This window comes from Phocoena sinus, chromosome 2, assembly GCF_008692025.1.
Source record: "Phocoena sinus isolate mPhoSin1 chromosome 2, mPhoSin1.pri, whole genome shotgun sequence".
NCBI lineage: Eukaryota > Metazoa > Chordata > Mammalia > Artiodactyla > Phocoenidae > Phocoena > Phocoena sinus.
In genome coordinates, this window is record NC_045764.1 from 90,649,247 (window position 1) to 90,668,244 (window position 18,998).

An 18,998-nucleotide genomic window follows, 5' to 3' on the forward strand; every position below is an offset into this window, starting at 1 on the left:
TGGGAGTCCACCTGCCGATGCAGGGGACATGGGTTCGTGCCCCAGTCCGGGAGGATCCCGCATGCCGCGGAGCGGCTGGGCCCGTGAGCCATGGCCGCTGGGCCTGCGCGTCCGGAACCTGTGCTCCGCTTCGGGAGAGGCCACAGCAGTGAGAGGCCAGCGTACTGCAAAAAAAAAAAATTCTAGAAGTCTGCTGCACAACAACGTGAATACACCTAACACTATTGCTCTGTATACATATAAATAGTTAAGATGGTTAATTTATGTGTTTATAACCACAACTAAAAATAAAGTAAAAAAATTTTTTAAATATATTTGGGGCTCTTTACTGCTCTCCAAAGCAAAAAGCAAAGCACTGCCTTTTTATTCTCTATATTGTAACACCATTAGCAACCCTTTCTTACTAAAGAAGTATGAACAATGGAGAACCACATTTCCCTCTGCCACTCAATCACCCTATCTCTACTGACCTGTGAATCATCACACTAGATAATTTTAATATGCATTAGAAACCAATAAACTGGAATTAATAAAGTTTGAAAAAGGAAATGAAGAGGGAAATTCTGTGAAAAAGAAAACAAACATGCTTAAATATAGCCTCTATAGACTATAAAACTCATGAAGCAACAATCAACATACATTGCACACCCTGTCCCCAACTTCATAAATACTAATAAAGAGGTATGTCTAGGAAGAAGGCATTGCATAAAGTTTGATGTAAAATACATACATTAAAAGTAGCAGATGCAAAAAAAGGGTAACCAAACAAAGTAAGTGGGAAGGTGGAGAGGCCCTCCAAGCCCAGAACAAACAGGTGCAAATAAACAGAGCTTCAGCTAGCCTCCCCAGCAAGTAAGTCTCAATAGGATAACATGAGTAATTCAGGTTGGAATAAAGTCACTCACCTTAACCAAAAACAACCACCCAGAGGCAGAGAACAGCTACTGACTAAAAGAGATTGAACCTCTTTACAGAAACAGGAAACCTGGAAGCAAGAACCCTTCTGTATAGGATAGGAACTAGCAACCTGGAACACTGGAACAATGTAATACAAAATCAGACCTATTACATCTCCTTGACAATCAGATGTCCAATGTATGCACTCCAACAAAGACCTCATAGTAATCCAGGGTCTACTTTATTTGGCACATGGAAACCTACCTGATGGTGGTGAGAAGAGGAATCTTCGAGGATATACAGCTGCTGTCAAAGATTCTACAAAATAAAGAGCAAGAATAAAGGAGCACACTCTTTATTGTTTCTTAATAATTTTCTGAAATATTATCAGTATATTTAACAAGCTTTTCACTGGTTCATGATATGAAATATGATTGTTATCTTAAAATATATAGGATCAGGCTCTAACAAATCTCAGCTAATATATTTACAAAAGTTACAAAGAATATTATAAAATTCAGTGCTTATAGTTTAGTGTGGAAATTACTTACTTAGACATTATTACTCCAAACTTAAATGTACATTCTAAAGTGATAATCTAGACTCTATATTCAGATTCACAGTAATATAAGTCATACATAAGGGATGTAGTCTGAAAATGCAAAAATAACCTAAAAGTGTATGCATGTATCAAGGGAGACTCATCAGTTGAGGGCGTGATAGTGTCACTTCCAGATTCTGGCAAGACTAAGACTGTCCAGTGACCAAGGGGAGGAGTTCTTGTGGGGCAACTGGAGGTATCCAGAAGCCTCCACTAGGTACCCTGGCAGACAGAAACTAACCGAATCATCACCACCTCCCCCTTCTCCTTGTGCCTAGCTATTCCACTGAAATTTCTTGGCACTAGAGCTTATTAACTAATTAGATTACTAGAAAGCCAAATCACTAATGGCTAATGTAACAAGAGTAAGCTCTGCAGTGCAAATGAACAGGAATGGGACAAATAAGTAGCCCTTAACACAAAGAAAACTACATGGGTGGAAAGGGGACACTGAGCTGCCACTGTCTGGTGACTAAATCTCTTAATGTATTACCTGGTAATACTTACACACTTTACTAGAAATTAACCGGGTACCTGTCACACACTATAAACCATGTTCTTCCCAATAGATGTGTCTAAACAGAAATTAGGTGCCTTTCTAGAGCCTGGCCCACAGCATACATTTAACAGATACTTGTTGAATGAATAATGAACGAATTCCAAAATCACTTAAGGTAAAACTCTCATAAACAGAGAATTGCTTGCAATGTTAAGCAAAATCAGAGATTTTAGAAGAGAACAAAATCATTTCCTTTGTGATTGCATTAACATTCTCCACATCTTTTTTAATTGGCATTATTTTCTATTTTTGTTCAATTGGTTTATATTACATTTTAAAATCCTTTTTTAGGAAGTAGCTATAGAAAGGTATCAAAGCTAAAACCATAAAATTTTATCCAGTAGTTTGTATAAAAGCCCAATTTTTGCTACCTTTTCTGCCTGCCCATGGCCTGGGGCTCTGCAACTTCGATTCAGCACTTCACTTGTGGGGTAGACCCCACTATCTCCAAAGTAAGAGCTTCTCCCTATGCTAAAATTATCTCCCTTCCAAGATATCACAAGCCTGATTTCATCTGATTTCAGTGCTAAAAGCAAAGACTGACATCACTCTCCAGGGTAGCTACAGACCTTCCCTGCCAATCTCAAGGAAATCTACAGATCCCAAAACTGCTGAAAAGCCATTAAGTACAGGTCATTGATCTTTGGAAACCTAGACATGACTATGAAACAATAACGCTAGTGATTTAATAAGGAGCAATAGTCAACAAAGCTACTGTTTAACACAGTAACTACAGACTCTAGATTCCTTAACAAGTATTTCTGTCTTCCCAATTTACCTCAGCTTACAATCAGCACATGTGGTTACTACTCTGTTACCAGTAAGAGGTGAAAAATAGGCAGAAGCGATGCTCTTTGTGTGTTCAGTCAAAGAAATCAAAGGCTTGATTCTACTGCGATTCAGGAACCTTGCATCATAAATATGAATATCCCTGTAACAGGAGGAATAATTCTCAGTGTTGTCACAGTACACATAGTAAGACTCTACAATAGCACTGAACATAAATTAGACACTCAAATACTCACTACATTGAAGAACAGTTAAGACAGAACCCTCTAATCTTCTATATTAATTTAGAAAACACTGGTATAGAGTAAGAAATAAGAAAAATTTCAAAATTATAGCATATATATGTAACCAGGTGGGTACAGAGAGACAAGATTCTAGCTGGTTTTCTAATCTATCCAAGAAAAAAGTTAACACAGACCAAGAAGTTATAGGTCACATGGAACTTTTATATTTTTTACGTACGTTCTTCTCAAAAGACTAGAAGTAAACGCATGAGGCCAAGGAAAACAAAAATGTATATTTTTTCAACACTTGCGCTATTAAATCCAAAAGAATCTCTCATTTTAAAAATAATCACGTTAAAAAAAAACAAAAATGCTCAATCAGTGTAGAAAGGAAAATTATTTGGTCTGTGGGTATTACAAAAAAAGTCAGAAGTCTTTGACCACCAAACTAAAACATTACTCCTAACATTAAAAGGCCTAAATCATAAAATTTCATGAAGGACATACCTTAATCCCGCAGTGATAAAATACTGTCTATGCACTGGGTGGACATGTACAGTTCTTATTTTGCTCAAAGAAGAATTGATAAGTTTCTCACAAGAAGTTCCAGGCGTCCGCCTATCCACTAGTGACATACTTCCATCCCAGTGACCTACTATTAAAGTGGAGGCGTCTTCTGCCAAGAAGTCAAAGGAGGAAAAGCTACTTCTTTCATCTCTATATACCTAAGGATATAAGTAACAATCAACTTATGTAACACTCTTCTTTTAAAGAAAGCCAATGCATAAATTCTTTGTTAAAAGGGTAACAAAACACTTAACCCAAATAACCTCATTTATCCTCCCATGATCCCCACAAGAAGCATAGGGCAAAATGGTAATCTCCTTAGATGGAAACTAAGGCACTGATCAGCTGTGAGACTGCAATCAAACAGCCCATCCACCCATGTCAGGGCTACATCCCAAATCTCTTAAATCCAATAAACCTCAGATGCAGATCTACCCTGTGAAACTTACTAGGAAATGGACTGAATCTGAATCTTACCCAGTTGAAATACCTTAATATACCAAGTAACTTTGCCAACTAAGTCCAAGGTATATGGCTTGAATGCTCACCTACTCTTGGTGGAAGTGTAAATAGATACAAAATTTTTACAGCAATCAGGACACATCTATCAAAATATTTAATGCTTATACATACCCTTTGACCCAGTAATTTCACTAAGATATATATAAGGATGCTTGCTGCCAGACTGCTTATAACAGCAATAAAAAGCAACCTAAAACGTCCACCAAAAAAGATCTGGTTAAATCATGATGGTACATCTCTACTTTGAAATACCATGCAATGCTAAAAAAGAATGAGGTAGATTTGTGCTATTAACTGTTGAAGATATACTAGTAAATTAAAAAAGCAAGTTGCAAAAAACTATGTATATAGTGTGAACCCATTAGCACAAAGAAAAAAATCTGTATCTATATGCTTGTAAGTATATGTGTACTTTCTGGAGGCATACACAAAAAATACAAAGGTTACTTCGGGAGAGTGGGAATGGGGAAAGGGCAAATTTAGTTTGCACACCCTATTTACTGTAAGTTTGTGGGGGTTTTTTGGTTGCACTGGGTCTTCGTTGCGGGCTTCTCTCTAGTTGGGCGTGCAGCTTTAGTTGCCCTGCGGCGTGTGGGATCTTAGTTGCCCGACCAGGGATCAAACCTGTGTCCCCTGCATTGGAAGGTGGATTCTTAATCACTGGACCACCAAAGAAGTCCCCTACTGTAAATATTTTATCATGAGCATGTATTATTGTTATAACTTTTTAATCACTTACAATCCACAATGTTATTACTTTGGGCTTAGGGCTCACACATATAAGGAGTAAAAAATAAATGTTGTAGAATGTGTCAGTACTCAAGTAAGAGAGAATTACCACAATTCTTTTCACTTAATCATGAATTGCTACTGACTTTTAGTTTTAATAACAAGTATTACTATAAACTGAGATTAACAAATTAATACACCAAAGGTATCCCAACCCCTATACCAAAAAAGCCCAATATACACAAATGAAACTTGACGTATTCAGTCATTATATTAAAATGGTTAAGTGCAGGGGATTTGGAGTCAGAGAGACTCAAGTGCAAATTCTAGTTCTGCCTTTTCTGTCCTTCAGCAAGCTAATAAACCACTTTACCTCAGTTTTTTCAACTGTTAAATGGGGAGAACATTACCTATTTCATAGGGTGTTATTAGGCTTAATAATATATACAAAGCACACTCAGGTTAGTACCTAACACAAGGTAATTGTTCAATCAGTAGTATCAGAAGCAAATTACTGATACATGCAATATCATGGATGAATCTTAAAAACATTATGCTAGGTAAATAAAGCCAGACACAAAAAGCTACACACCATTTGATTCCATTTACTTGACATTTTAGAACAGGCAAAATTATAGGGACAGTAATCACATCAGTGGTTGCCAGGGGCTTGAGGAAGGGGGAGAGGACTGACTACAAAGGGTCATGAGGTAATTTTTCCAGGTGATGGAAATTTTTTATGTCTTGATTGCAGTGGTGGTTAAACAGGTATATACAACTTGCCAAAACTTATAAAAGTGCACACCTAACAAAGGTACATTTTTCAATATGTACTGTATACCTCAATAAACCTGACTTTTAAAAAAATAAATAAGTGGATAACTCTTACAACTCAATACTGAAAACACAGATAACCCAATTAAAAAATAGGCAAAAGATCCAAATTTCTCTAAATAATTACAAATGGCCAATAAGCAGATGAACATGCTCAGCATCATTAATCATTAGGGAAACGCAAATCAAAACCACAATGAGATACCACTTCATACCCACAAGGTTGGCTATACTCACCAACAACAACAAGCGTTGGAAAAGATGTGGAGAAATGGGAACCCTCACATATTACTGATGAGTATGTACAACAGCGAAGCCAGTTTGGGAAACAGCTTGGCAGTTCATCAGAATGTTAAACATAGAGTTAGCATATGACCCAGCAATTATACTCCCAGGTATATACCCAAGAGAAATGAAAGCACACAAAACTTGTGTATGAATGTTCATAATGGCATTATTCGTAATAGTTAAAAATGGAAACAACCCAATTGTTCATCAACTAATGAATGGATGTGTAAAATGTGGTACAGCCACACAAGGGAATACTATTCAGCCACTAAAGAATGAAGTACTGACACATTCTACAACATGCATGAACCTTGAAAACATTTCGGTAAGTATAGAAGCCAGTCACAAAAGACTATAAACTGTATGATTCCTTTTACATGCAATGTCCAGAACAGGCAAATATGTAGAGACAGAAAGTAGATTAGTGGTTTTCTAGGACGAAAGGGGAAATCGGGAGTACTTGATAAGCAAGGGGTTTCTTTTGGAGGTGATAAGTATTCTAAAATTAGATTGTGGTAACAGTTTCACAACCCTATAAATACACTAAAAACCACTGGATTTTACACTTTCGAATGGTATGTGAATTATATATCTCAACAAAGTTGTATTAAAAAATAAGTACAGGGCTTCCCTGGTGGTGCAGTGGTTGAGAGTCTGCCTGCCGATGCAGGGGACACGGGTTCGTGCCCCAGTCTGGGAAGATCCCACATGCCATGGAGTGGCTGGGCCCGTGAGCCATGGCCGCTGAGCCTGCGCATCCGGAGCCTGTGCTCCGCAACGGGAGAGGCCACAACAGTGAGAGGCCCACGTACCGCAAAAAAATAAATAAATAAATAAGTACAATCAGTTATTATTAAGTGGCTGATAAAACATAGATGTACCTTCTAATTTCAAACTCCAACCTTCCTGTAAGAACATAAACAAATACAAAACAGAATGTGACTTGCATACATAACTATATGGTATGCATTAATAACCAAATTGCTACCATTAAACAGTTTAAAGAGGACTTTTCACAAAAATTATTTCATTTAATCCATGATTAACAGCCCATCCATTTCCAATAAGGATTTTAAATATCAATGTTGCTCTTAAAAACCTATTTTTTAAAAGGTAAAAATAGAAATTAAAAGAAAAAAAAGCAAAGACACCAGTAAAAAAAGAAACTGTTTCTTCTAATTGTCAGTAATTAGGAAATCAAGTCTGACCAGCAACACATTAACAGTCTTGAAAAGTCTTTTTTTCATATGGTTAAAAACAGACTTAAAAGAAATTAAACATCCTCATTTTTAAAAGAAAACTCAAAAACTATTAGCTCTCAAGAAGAGAGAAAAAGCCTTCCCAACTGTAAGAAAGATCATTTTAGGAGTTCAGTGAAGAACAAAAGCAGTTACGTATTATACTATAGCTATTAAAATAATTAGTTAAAAACTCTTTTATAAGTAATTATGAATCATCTATACATAGAATATTAAAATAATGACAAAGACAGAATGCGTTAACTTTGAGTACTGGCTTACATAAAACAATTAAGGCATAAAATTAGATCATCAATTAGTATTTATGATGATAAGCCATAATCAGTGATGATACCCTGTTTTCTTCATTGTCTATCACATATAAAATGCTCTTATACGGAGGACCTCTAAAAACTTTAAAAGTCCCATTCGAAATAAGCTAAAGAATGAAAACCTACATCTAAACCATCCTAAATTTCACAAAGATTAAAATCCATATAAAAAAGAGTTTGATTTGTAGGAATTCTCTTAATGAGGAAATCTGATATGGTTAAGCAAATCTGAAAGCTCACTTGAAATATGTTTGTTGTAACATTAAGTAGTAGATATTTAAGTAGTAAACCAAAATGTAATCACTGGGATCCAATATTGTGAGGATTCCTCAGGCCTTTGGAAGCTTCTGGCCTACCCAACCAGAGATCAAACCAATTTGAAAACCTCCAAGGGGTAAGTAGTCTGGTTAACTTGGTAGGCTATCTCTGGTAGAATGGACAGTCACGAGTATGACACCAACATCTTTCAACTATTCTTAAACTTCAACTTAATCTTACCTTGCAGGGGTTAGGCTAGCCCAGGAAAAGACCTTATCCTCAATAGGTGGTTATGAATAAACCTGGCCTAAGATGTTCTGATAAACCCGCTTAGGTGTCCATTTCTTGCCAGAGTACAATTATATGACATCAAATGGCAGTTTTTCATTCTAACTTCACCAGATAAAAACAGCTGAGCTAATCTCTCTACCATCAGCTATACATGGCATATAAGAGATGATAAATCTTAGCTAGAAGACAGAAAACCAAATTTTATAGTTTCTGTGTTATATTACTGGCCAAAAGTTTTGGACAATGTATTATAGAACTGTTATGTGATGAATTTCTCTAGTCTTTGTTGTCATATCTAAGACTCATCCCCACAAAATTCATATCTGCCAAGGCTAGAAATAATGAACAAAAGTATAATAATATTCCAATATTTTTTCCTGAATAAAAGAGGACAAGTTTTAAGCCTTAAAACAGAATAAGTTATTTTATTTAAAAGCTTTCTGCAAAAATAAAAAATAAGAGCAAAAACTTACTATGTACCAGGCTCTGTTTTAAGTAAATGCTTTATCTACATTAACTCATTTAATCCTCATGACAATCCTATAAGGTAGATACTATTACCATTCCATTTCAAAACTAAGGAAATTGAAGCACAAAGAGGTTATGCAATTTACGAAGTTCACACAAATAGTAACAGATGGGATTTGAATTTAGGCAGTGTAGTTCTAAAGTCCCTATTCTACACCATCTCACCCAGTGTGATGGTATAATATAATCATTCATGTGGCATTTCATAAGGAATCCAGAATATCACCTGAGGTCCATATGCAAACATGTTAACATTTACCTCCTCAAAAACAGCTCTGGAAAAATCTCCACAGCGTAATGTGCCATCATAGCTCAGTGACAGCAGGTGAGCTGGATTGGCAGGCGAGAAGTAAAGACAGCTAACTGGTTGACTATGGGGTTGAAAAATATAAACTCCATCTTCTTTAGGTTGGTGAGTCTGGAATAGAGTTGGGGGGTGGGGAGAGAGACAAAAACTGGTGAAAAGCAGTAATATTTTCTACATCATTATGTCATTAAACTATTTGTTTGTATTATATTCAGTCTTAGTCTATAATTGTACCCACCTTCCCACTCAGAAAGTCAGAACTAGAAACTTTAGACTCTCACTAAGTTACTTTTTCCTAATTTTCAATCCAACAAAATTAAGTCACATTTATTTTAATAGTTTCCAGGTTTTTGCAACTAGCCAACTAGTTTTTCATAATACAGAGGGAAAAAAATTACTGCTTATAATGACTTCAGTTCATAAAATTCTCAGGAAATGTGAAATTTACTTTTATTTCACATGCAGGATAATTCCTGACTACCAAAACTTCTATCAATACCACTCCCACTTTGCTTGCTAAGTGTGCTTCTATACGAGTATGTCATTCTCAGCTCAATTTTCATAAGGTGTTTGGTCCTGGCACAAAATGATAGTTTTAAAAATATTTTAACCCCTAAATGCCCCATGAAAAATGCATGTGCTTGAGGGACCTCCCTGGTGGCGCAGTGGTTAAGAATCTACCTGCCAATGCAGGGCACATGGGTTCGAGCCCTGGTCTGAGAAGATCCCACATGCCGCAGAGCAACTAAGCTCATGCGCCACAACTACTGAGCCTGCGCTCTAGAGCCTGCAAACCACAACTACTGAGCCTGCGAGGCACAACTAGTAAGCCCACATGCCACAACTACTAAAGTCCACGAGCCTAGAGCCCATACTACACAACAAGAGAAGCCACCGCAACAAGAAGCCCACGCACAGCAACGAAGACCCAACCAAATATAAATAAATAAATAACAGCCAAAAATAAATAAATAAATAAATTTATTTTAAAAAATACATGTACTTGAATTTCAGTAGTGATATTACTACTTCTAAGGATTATTGTTTCCACAACTGGATTAACAGCTCCGAAATCATCATTTTTTGGATTTTGATGTTATATTCTTATGCCATATGTCATATTATGAACCAGAACAACTTTCATCTCTAAATCTAGCTTAGTCGGCTCTGAAATACTCAAACACTTTTGTTTTCGTCTTTTTTATTTAAGTTTTTAAATAAAGAGAAAAAAAATTTAAAGAAAATAAAGAAACATGAAAAGAGAAGGAAGGAAAAAAATTACAATCACACAAACTCCTCCTCCTACCCAGAGTTAACCACTGTTAACATTTTGGCATATTTGTCTATAGCATATATTTTTTAGAAAAACAAAACTCTCCATTGTTATAAGGAACTCAAACAAATATACAAAGAAATATACAAAGATAAAAGTTTTGAAAAATCATTCAAAACCCAAAATTATCATTAAAATACTAAGTGATCATTAAAGATGTCTATACATGTACTTACTTATACAGATAGAAGGACAGAGAAGAAATTCAGAGAAAAAAAAAAAAAGGCCACTTTAAGTAGTATTAAATTTAACTATACTTTAGGGGCTTCCCTGGTGGTGCAGTGGTTAAGAATCCACTTGCCAATGCAGGGGACACGGATTCAAGCCCTGGTCCAGGAAGATCCCACATGCTGTGGAGCAACTAAGCCCATGTGCCAGAACTACTGAGCCTGCACTCTAGAGCCCTCAAGCCACAACTACTGAGCCTGTGTGCGACAACTACTGAAGCCCGCATGCCTAGAGCCCATGCTCTGCAACAAGTGAAGCAACCACAATAAGAAGCCCACACACCACAATGAAGAGTAGCCCCCGCTCGCCACAACTAGAGAAAGCCCATGCACACCAGCGAAGACCCAATGCAGCCATAAATAAATATAAAAAATTTTTAACTATACTTTAAAATAATAAAAGAAAATCAAGCTGAAGGAATTTTTGAACTTCGAGTATTTCTTTACAAGAGCTATCTCCTAAGAAGGAAAAAGTAGAAAATATAAAGCAGTTTTAGTCATTACGCTTTTTAATTTAACTATGTATGTCTCAATTTTAGACAATTTCTATTGACTGAGAACATTATTCTCATGCCTCCTTCAATCTCCCCTTTCTCCATCTCTATATTTTGTTATTTTTGTTTTTTCAAGGTTAACAACATTCATATCCAGTTCTGTAACCATAATTCATATGGCTGTTTAATATTAGTTCTGTATTTAAATATTTATTTATTTCATTTATTTTTGGCTGCGTCAGGTCATAGTTGCGGCACATGGGATCTTGATTGCAGCACGTGGGATCTTTCATTGCAGCACACAGGCTCTTCATTGTGGCACGCAGGTTTCTCTCTAGTTGTGGCGTGCGGGTTCTCTCTTTCTAGTTGTGGTGCGTGGGCTCTGTAGTTTGTGGCACGCGGGCTCTCTAGTTGAGGCCCGCAGGCTTAGTTGCCCCACAGCATGTAGGATCTTAGTTCCCCAACCAGGGATCGAACCCACGTCCCCTGCATTGGAAGGCAGATTCTTTACCACTGGACCAGGGAAGTCCCAGTTCTGTATTTAAATAGATTCAATACTCATCATCAATTTTTCTGTCAAGCTTCTCCATTCCTGAATCCTTAATTTTGATTTACTTTCAACTGGCCAAGATTTGCTATCAAGCAGTTTTTTCCAAATAAACTCATAGGTCTTCAATTTCTTGAATTTTTTCAGATGTGAAAAGACCTACCTGCTGTCTTTACATTAGAATAATATCTTGGGCTGGGTATGTATTCCAGGCCACACTTCCTTCTCTCAGAACTTTGTAGACATTACATGAAATGTTGCTGTAGAAAACTGAGGCAAACCTGGCTTTTCCCCTTGAATATAATTTGTTTTTCCTGCCTAAAGAATTCTTTATCCTTTAAGTCCAAATCTTCCTAGAACATGGCATACACACTCAAATCTGCCAATCCAATTCTGTCTTTGCAGAAAAGTTCTCTTTGAATATATTTTCTGTTACATTTGTTGGGTCATCTTTGACTGGCTTTCCTTTCCTTTTTTTTTTTTAATGAATTTATTTATTTATCTATCTATCTATCTTTGGCTGCCTTGGGTCTTGCTACTGCACACGGGCTTTCTCTAGTCATGGCAAGTGGGGGCTACTCTTCATTGTGGTGCGCGGGCTTCTCATTGCAGTGGCTTCTCTTGTTGCAGAGCACAGGCTCTAGGCACATGGGCTTCGGTAGTTGTGGCTCATTGGCTCTAGAGTGCAGGCTCAGTAGTTGTGGCACACAGGCTTCATTGCTCCATGGCATGTGGGATCTTACTGGACCAGGGATTGAACCGGTGTCCCCTGCATTGGCAGGCGGATTCTTAACCACTGCACCACCAGGGAAGTCCTGGCTTTCCTTTTCTATTGGCTTTTCTCAAAAAACTTTTTTCATCTGTGTTTGAGATTACCTCAGATATTTCCTTTAATATCTATAATTTCATTTTCAGCCATGTCTATTCTGTTCTTTTTGTCTAACTTATTAGTTTTACTGATCTTCAATTTGTTTCCTTAGTTCTACAGTCTCCTTTTTCATTTCATTCTGTTGTTTTATCACCTTATCTTTGAGTCTTATTTTACCAAATTAATGTTGATATTAACTTGCTCCACAGCAGCACTGTCCAAAAGAACTTTCTGAGATGACAAAAATGTTTTATGTATGCACTGTCCAATATGGTATCCACTAGTCGTGTGTGGCTATTAAGCACTTGAAATGTGCCTGGTGTAACTGAAGAACTGAATTTTCTATTTTAATTAATTTAAAAATAAATACACATATCCCCCACTTTTCAAAAGTTCGCTTTATGCCACTTTGCTCTTACAAACACCTATATTAGTACCTATTTTTGCTAACTGAAGTGAATCCAAAGAAGATTTTTGCTTTTGTGAGAAAAGGTGAAAAATGAAAATAGTATTCAATGTTTGTTTTGCAGGAAGTTGTTACAGAGGCTTTATGTATAAAGCTATACATCTGACCTCTACCCACCTGTACAGCTTCCCCCTATTCCATTCATCCCTTCCGTTTATGCCTCTGCTGTTTATGCTCTAGCCACAGAGGCATTCTTTCAGAGGCATTCTTCAAGTCCTTAAATGTATCAAGCCGGCATCCTCCTGCCTAAGGTCCTTGACATGCTGTTCCTCTTGTGTGAAATGCTCTTTTCCCTTTCTTTGCTTGGCTTACTCCTACTTAGCTTTCAAATCTCAACTCAATTCTCACTTCCTCAGGGAAGCCTTCCCTGATCCTCAAAATCAGGCCAGTTCCCCTGTTATGTGTTTTTATAACACTACTTTTCCTCCACTCCATTAATCACAGTATATAATTCACTCCACTTATCAAACATGTAATTATTTCATTCATGCTGCTTTTGCCACTAAATTCTAAACTCCATAAAGACAGAGACAATCCTTCCTCACAAATATGGATGGGGAGTCATTAGAATAGTACTTAGGGGACTTCCCTGGTGGCTCAGTGGTTAAGAATCCGCCTGCCAATGCAGGGGACACGGGTTTGAGCCCTGGTCCGGGAAGATCCCACATGCTGTGGAGCAACTAAGCCCATGCACCACAACTACTGGGCCTGTGCTCTAGAGCCTGTGAGCCACAACTACTGAGCCTGCGTGCCACAACTACTGAAGACTACACACCTAGAGCCCGTACTCCACAACAAGAGAAGCCACCGCAATGAGAAGCCCGTGCACCGCAATAAATAGTAGCCCCTGCTCGCTGCAACTAGAGAAAGCCCACACGCAGGCTTGACCTGATACAGCCAAAAAATAAAGACCTAACACAGCCAAAAAATAAATATAGAAATAAATTTATTTAAAAAAAGAGTACTTAGCACAAAATACTCTATAAGTGTGGAATGAATGAATGGGTGGGGTGACCGAATAAATGACAGCTCATCTTTTGATCCTAGGTGAGACTAGGAATCTGACAGAAGGTTGAGAGGAAAACTGAGGGACTGCCAAGACAATACAATGAAGTAAAAGGCTTTTCAACGAATAGTGCTGGGACAACTGGATATACACATACAAAAAGATGAACTTGGGCCCTTACCTTACAGCATATACAAAAATAATTCAAAAAAAACAATTCAAGATGGATCAGTGAACTAAATGTGAAAGCTGAAACTATAAAATTTTTACAAAAAAATTTTTTTACAAAAAAACATAGGAGAAAATCTTTAAGACTTTGGGCTACACAAAAGATTTCTTAGATATGACACCAAAAACACAGTCCATTAAAAGTTTGATGAATCAGACATCACCAAAATTCAAAAATTTGCACTTCAAAAGATAGCATTAAGAAGATGAAAAGAAGAAATATTTGCAAATCACATATCTGATAAGGATGTGTATCTAGAATATACAAAGAATTCTTACAACTCAACAAAAAGACAAACAACCCAATAAAAAATTGACAAAAGATTTGAATAGACATTTCATCAAAGATCCAAATGGCAGGAAAAGATTCTCAACATCATTAGTCATTAGAGAAATGCAAATCAAAACCACATGGAGATACAACTTCACTAGGAAGATACCACCCACTTGAAAGGCTATAATCAAAAAGACAGATAATAATAAATGTTGGTGAGCATGTAGAAAAATTTGAACCCTCATACATTGCTGGTAGGAATAGAAAATGATGCAGCCACTTTGGAAAGCAGGGTGACAGTTCCTCTAATGTTAACCAGTTACCATATGACCTAGCAATTCTACTCCCAGATACCTACCCAAGAGAAATGAAAACACAGACCTACACAAAAATGTGTACACAAATGTTTATAGTAGAATTATTCAGAATAGCCAAAAAGTGGAAACAACCCAAATGTCTATCAAATGATGAATGGATAAACAAAATGTGGTAAAATCAAACAATGGAATACTATTCAGCAATAAAAAAAGAATGAGGTGCTGATAGATGCTATAAAACAGATAAACCTTAAAACTATGCTAAAAGAGGGACTTCCCTGGTGGTCCGGTGGTAAAGAATCCACCTCCCAATGCAGGGGACACAGGTTCAATCTCTGGTTGGGGAACTAAGATCCCACATGCTGTGGGGCAACTAAGTCCACGTGCCACAACTACAGAGCCCACGAGCCCTGGAGCCTGCACACCACAACTAGAGAAAAACCCACATGCCACAACTAGAGAGAAGCCTGCGCGCCACAACAAAAAGCACTCGCCTCAATGAAAGATCCTGCACGCCTCAACAAAAGATCCCGCATGCCTCAACAAAGACCCCACATGCTTCAACTAAGACCCAACGCAGCCAAAATAAATTAATTAATTAATTAAAAAAAAAAACTATGCTAAAAGAAAAATGCCAATATAAAAAACCACATATTTTATGATTCTATTTATATGAAATGTCCAAAAAGTGCAAATTTGTGGAGATTTGCCTGGGGATAAGGGTAGAAACAGGGATTAAATGTAAGTAGACACGAGGAATCTTATAGGAATGATGAAAATGTTCTAAAACTGAATTATGGTGATATTTACACAACTCAATAAACTTATTAAAAATCATTAAACTGTACATTTTAAATGTGTAGATTTTATAAAATGTTAATTATACCTCAATAACGCTAAACTTTTTTTTAAAAAACGAGGGGAGTTTCGGAGTGAGCACAGGATAGCCAAGATAATGGTTTTAGACTCGCTCAGTCTGTTAATGAGATAGCCAGGTGTCCTGAAAAATTAGAAAGTTGATAAAAATATTGGACTACAGACACCCAATAATACAGATTTTTGGAGTCACCAGAAAAGACATGACAAAGGGACTTTCCTATATATCTTCAACACACTCTGAAAAGATCTTCACTTGACTATGCTAATTCTCTATTTTTCCTTTTCTAAGTTCTTCAACAAATAGTCTATCCATTGCTTCCATTTCTTCTTCCACCCCATACTTTTTTTAATCTCCTAAAGTCTGTGTTCCTTTCTTACCTTATTGTTGAAGCTATTCTCTCAGCTCACTTATGATACCTTATTTTCAAAACTAATGGCCCTTTTTCTGTTCCCATTCTTTTTAACTCATCTAAAAAAAAAAGCCCTGTCAAACTCCGATGCTTGAAATTCATCTCTTAGCTTATACAACCTTATACCATTTCTGGTCCTCTTCCCACTTCTCTGCTTCTGTTTTCTTTACCAAATCCTTTCACCTCCTACCCCCACTCACATTTTATCAAAATAAGGGAGAACCTATGCTCCCAAAATAAGAGAGAATTTGGTTTTCATTTCTTCTCTTCTCACTTACAAAATCCATTTTATTTATTAACCCCAAACCACTGCAAGTCACCATGATTTCTCCATCTCCATTAATTGTCCTTATGGCATTTTTCAGGTCTTTGTTCTACTTCCCCAATTAAAAACTAAGTTCAGAGAACATTAACTCGGCTTTTTTCAATTCTGTAAACACTGAAAGCAATCAATGCATTATTATATGTACAATGAATGAAATTCAATATCTGTTTCTAACTCATCAAAAAATGACTAGGGGTGCAGTGGTTAAGAATCCACCTGCCAATGCAGGGGACACGGGTTCGAGCCCTGGTCCAGGAAGATCCCACATGCCACAGAGCAACTAAGCCCATGCGCCACAACTACTGAGCCTGCACTCTAGAGTCCGTGAGCCACAACTACTGAGCCCATGTGCCACAACTACTGAGCCTGCGTGCCTAGAACCCATGCTCTGCAACAAGAGAAGCCACCACCATGAGAAGCCCGTGCACCGCAATGAAGAGTAGCCTCCGCTCCCTGCAACTAGAGAAAGCCCACACGCAGCAATGAAGACCCAATGCAGCCAAAAATAAATAGACAAAAAATAAATTAATTTTTTAAAAAAATTACTAGGATCATCCTAAGAAGATCCTTGGGAAGATATTTTGATCCAGCTTGGAAACTATATATATTTTTTTTTTTTTTTTTTTTTGCGGTACACGGGCCTCTCACTGCTGTGGCCTCTCCCGTTGCGGAGCACAGACTCCGGACCCGCAGGCTTAGCAGCCATGGCTCATGGGCCCAGCCGCTCCGTGGCATGTGGGATCCTTCCGGACCAGGGCATGAACCTGTGTCCCCTGCATTGGCAGGCGGACTCTCAACCACTGCGCCACCAGGGAAGCCCTGGAAACTATATTTTAAACATAATTAGAAACCTAAGAACTTTGTATGATCTTTTCATATACACATTTAAAGTTGTAATAAACTTTCCTGGCAGGAATTTATGCCCAGATGACTAAAGATATTCAAGCTAAAAATGTTAAAGTTCTACAAAGCAAATTTAAATTCCTCTAGGTTTCTAAAATTTGGAATCACAAAGCACAAAACTATAAATCTCAAGTGACATCTAGAAACACATGGCTCTAGGCTATTCTTTCGCAGACTATTTGCTTCAAATGTTAATATCTTCAAAACAATTAATAATAACTTACCAAATCCCAAAGCCCAACTTGTCCAGATCTGGCCCCAGCTGCCACCAAAGTTCTAATTTCTGATGGGTGGAGAGCCATTGAGAATATTGGGCCTTTGGTAACTTTATAAACAGTATCTTCACTAATGATCATGCCATTTAAATTGGCTTTGTAGCTGAGAAGATTAAAAAGTTAAATTTTAGAAGTAAAACCAAACTCAGTAGTCAAGACAAGTAAAAGATGATTCGAAAAAGTAAAATCACAATTAGTAAATGTGGGAAAATATGCAACTTCCTGGCAACCAAGGAAATCAAACTAAACAATGGGGTACTATTTTTCACTTATAAAAGCTAAGAGGCTATAGTTAAACATACATTCATATATATTGCTAACAGCAGAGTAAATTCATTTAAGATTTTCAGAAATTTTTTAAGAAGATTTTGGAAAACAATCCGGCATTTCCTAAAAGCCATGAAAATGTCCATAATATTTGACACATTAATCTCACTTCTGGAATCTATCCTAAGGAAATAATCGACTATCACAATATAAATTTCAACAAACACACATACAAACAATCAAAACTAAATAGAAAACAATTTCAAATACCAAGGGAGTAAGAGGAGGTTAAGTAAATTCTACCTGCTAAATCAAATATTATGCAATTATTCAATAAATTTAAAGACTCTAGTAACATGCAACCACAATGTTAATAGAAAAGCATAATGCAAAACTGTACATATATTAGAACATAAAAAAGTAAAAATGTATGTGATATCACTCATTTATTAAACACTGAATGAATATATACTATGTGAAATGCACTTTTCTGGTTATTGAGACAAAATCCATGCATTCATGAAGCTTATATCCTAGTGGTATTGCATATGGTGATACACGAAAGGAAATATACAAAAACAACAGTTGTCAGGGTAGAAATACGATGGATAATTTTTCTCACCTCTTTCAAATTTCCTGTTATGGTATAGTCTTTAAGTTATAAAGATCCCAGAAAATGTAAAACAAAGGCAAGGAATTTTAACTCACCTTTTAATGCTAGATAACTCCTTCTCAGTGTTTTTACTTCTTGTCTGAAACAATGGGAGAAACCAAAGCACTAAGTTAATATATGTACTAGAATTTGCTTAACAGATGATTCTAAAAGCTTGGGCTTACCCTCCCAAGTGATACCTTGCTCACTTCTGCCCAAGTCTGCAGAAATCCTTTAAATAGTTCACTGTTATCATCTCGATTTTCAGAAGTCATTTCTAAAGGCCCAGGAGGTAACAAAGGCTGTTATAAAAAATAAGAAAAAAAAGTTGGTTGTCGCTCTGCCCTAGAATGTAAGCTTAAGATTTCTTACTACTTTACTTTCAATACCAACAACAGTGGTGACACATAGTTAGCATTCAAAAACAGTTGTTCAATGAATGAATGCCAATTATCCTGTAAAGTAATAACATGTATTATCTCATTTAATCCCCTTAATAATCTAGTGAATGAGATATCACATTATAAAGACAGTGGAATGAAACTTAGAGAAGTTAATTTGTC

General features: G+C 36.8%; 1 protein-coding gene across 10 annotated transcripts in view; it reads right to left on the reverse strand.

Moving 5' to 3' along the window:
* WDR76 (WD repeat domain 76) overlaps window positions 1-18,998 on the reverse strand; it is a 72,605-nt gene that overhangs the window by 13,893 nt on the left and 39,714 nt on the right. For all 10 annotated transcript variants that reach the window (XM_032622043.1, XM_032622045.1, XM_032622044.1 and 7 more), the window contains 7 exons: window positions 18,636-18,737; window positions 18,492-18,535; window positions 17,466-17,619; window positions 8,917-9,075; window positions 3,578-3,795; window positions 2,836-2,988; window positions 1,162-1,215 (listed from right to left, as the gene is read on the reverse strand). In XM_032622043.1, the coding sequence (XP_032477934.1) occupies window positions 1,162-1,215; window positions 2,836-2,988; window positions 3,578-3,795; window positions 8,917-9,075; window positions 17,466-17,619; window positions 18,492-18,535; window positions 18,636-18,737 (884 nt within the window). The remainder of the gene's footprint in view (window positions 1-1,161; window positions 1,216-2,835; window positions 2,989-3,577; window positions 3,796-8,916; window positions 9,076-17,465; window positions 17,620-18,491; window positions 18,536-18,635; window positions 18,738-18,998) is intronic.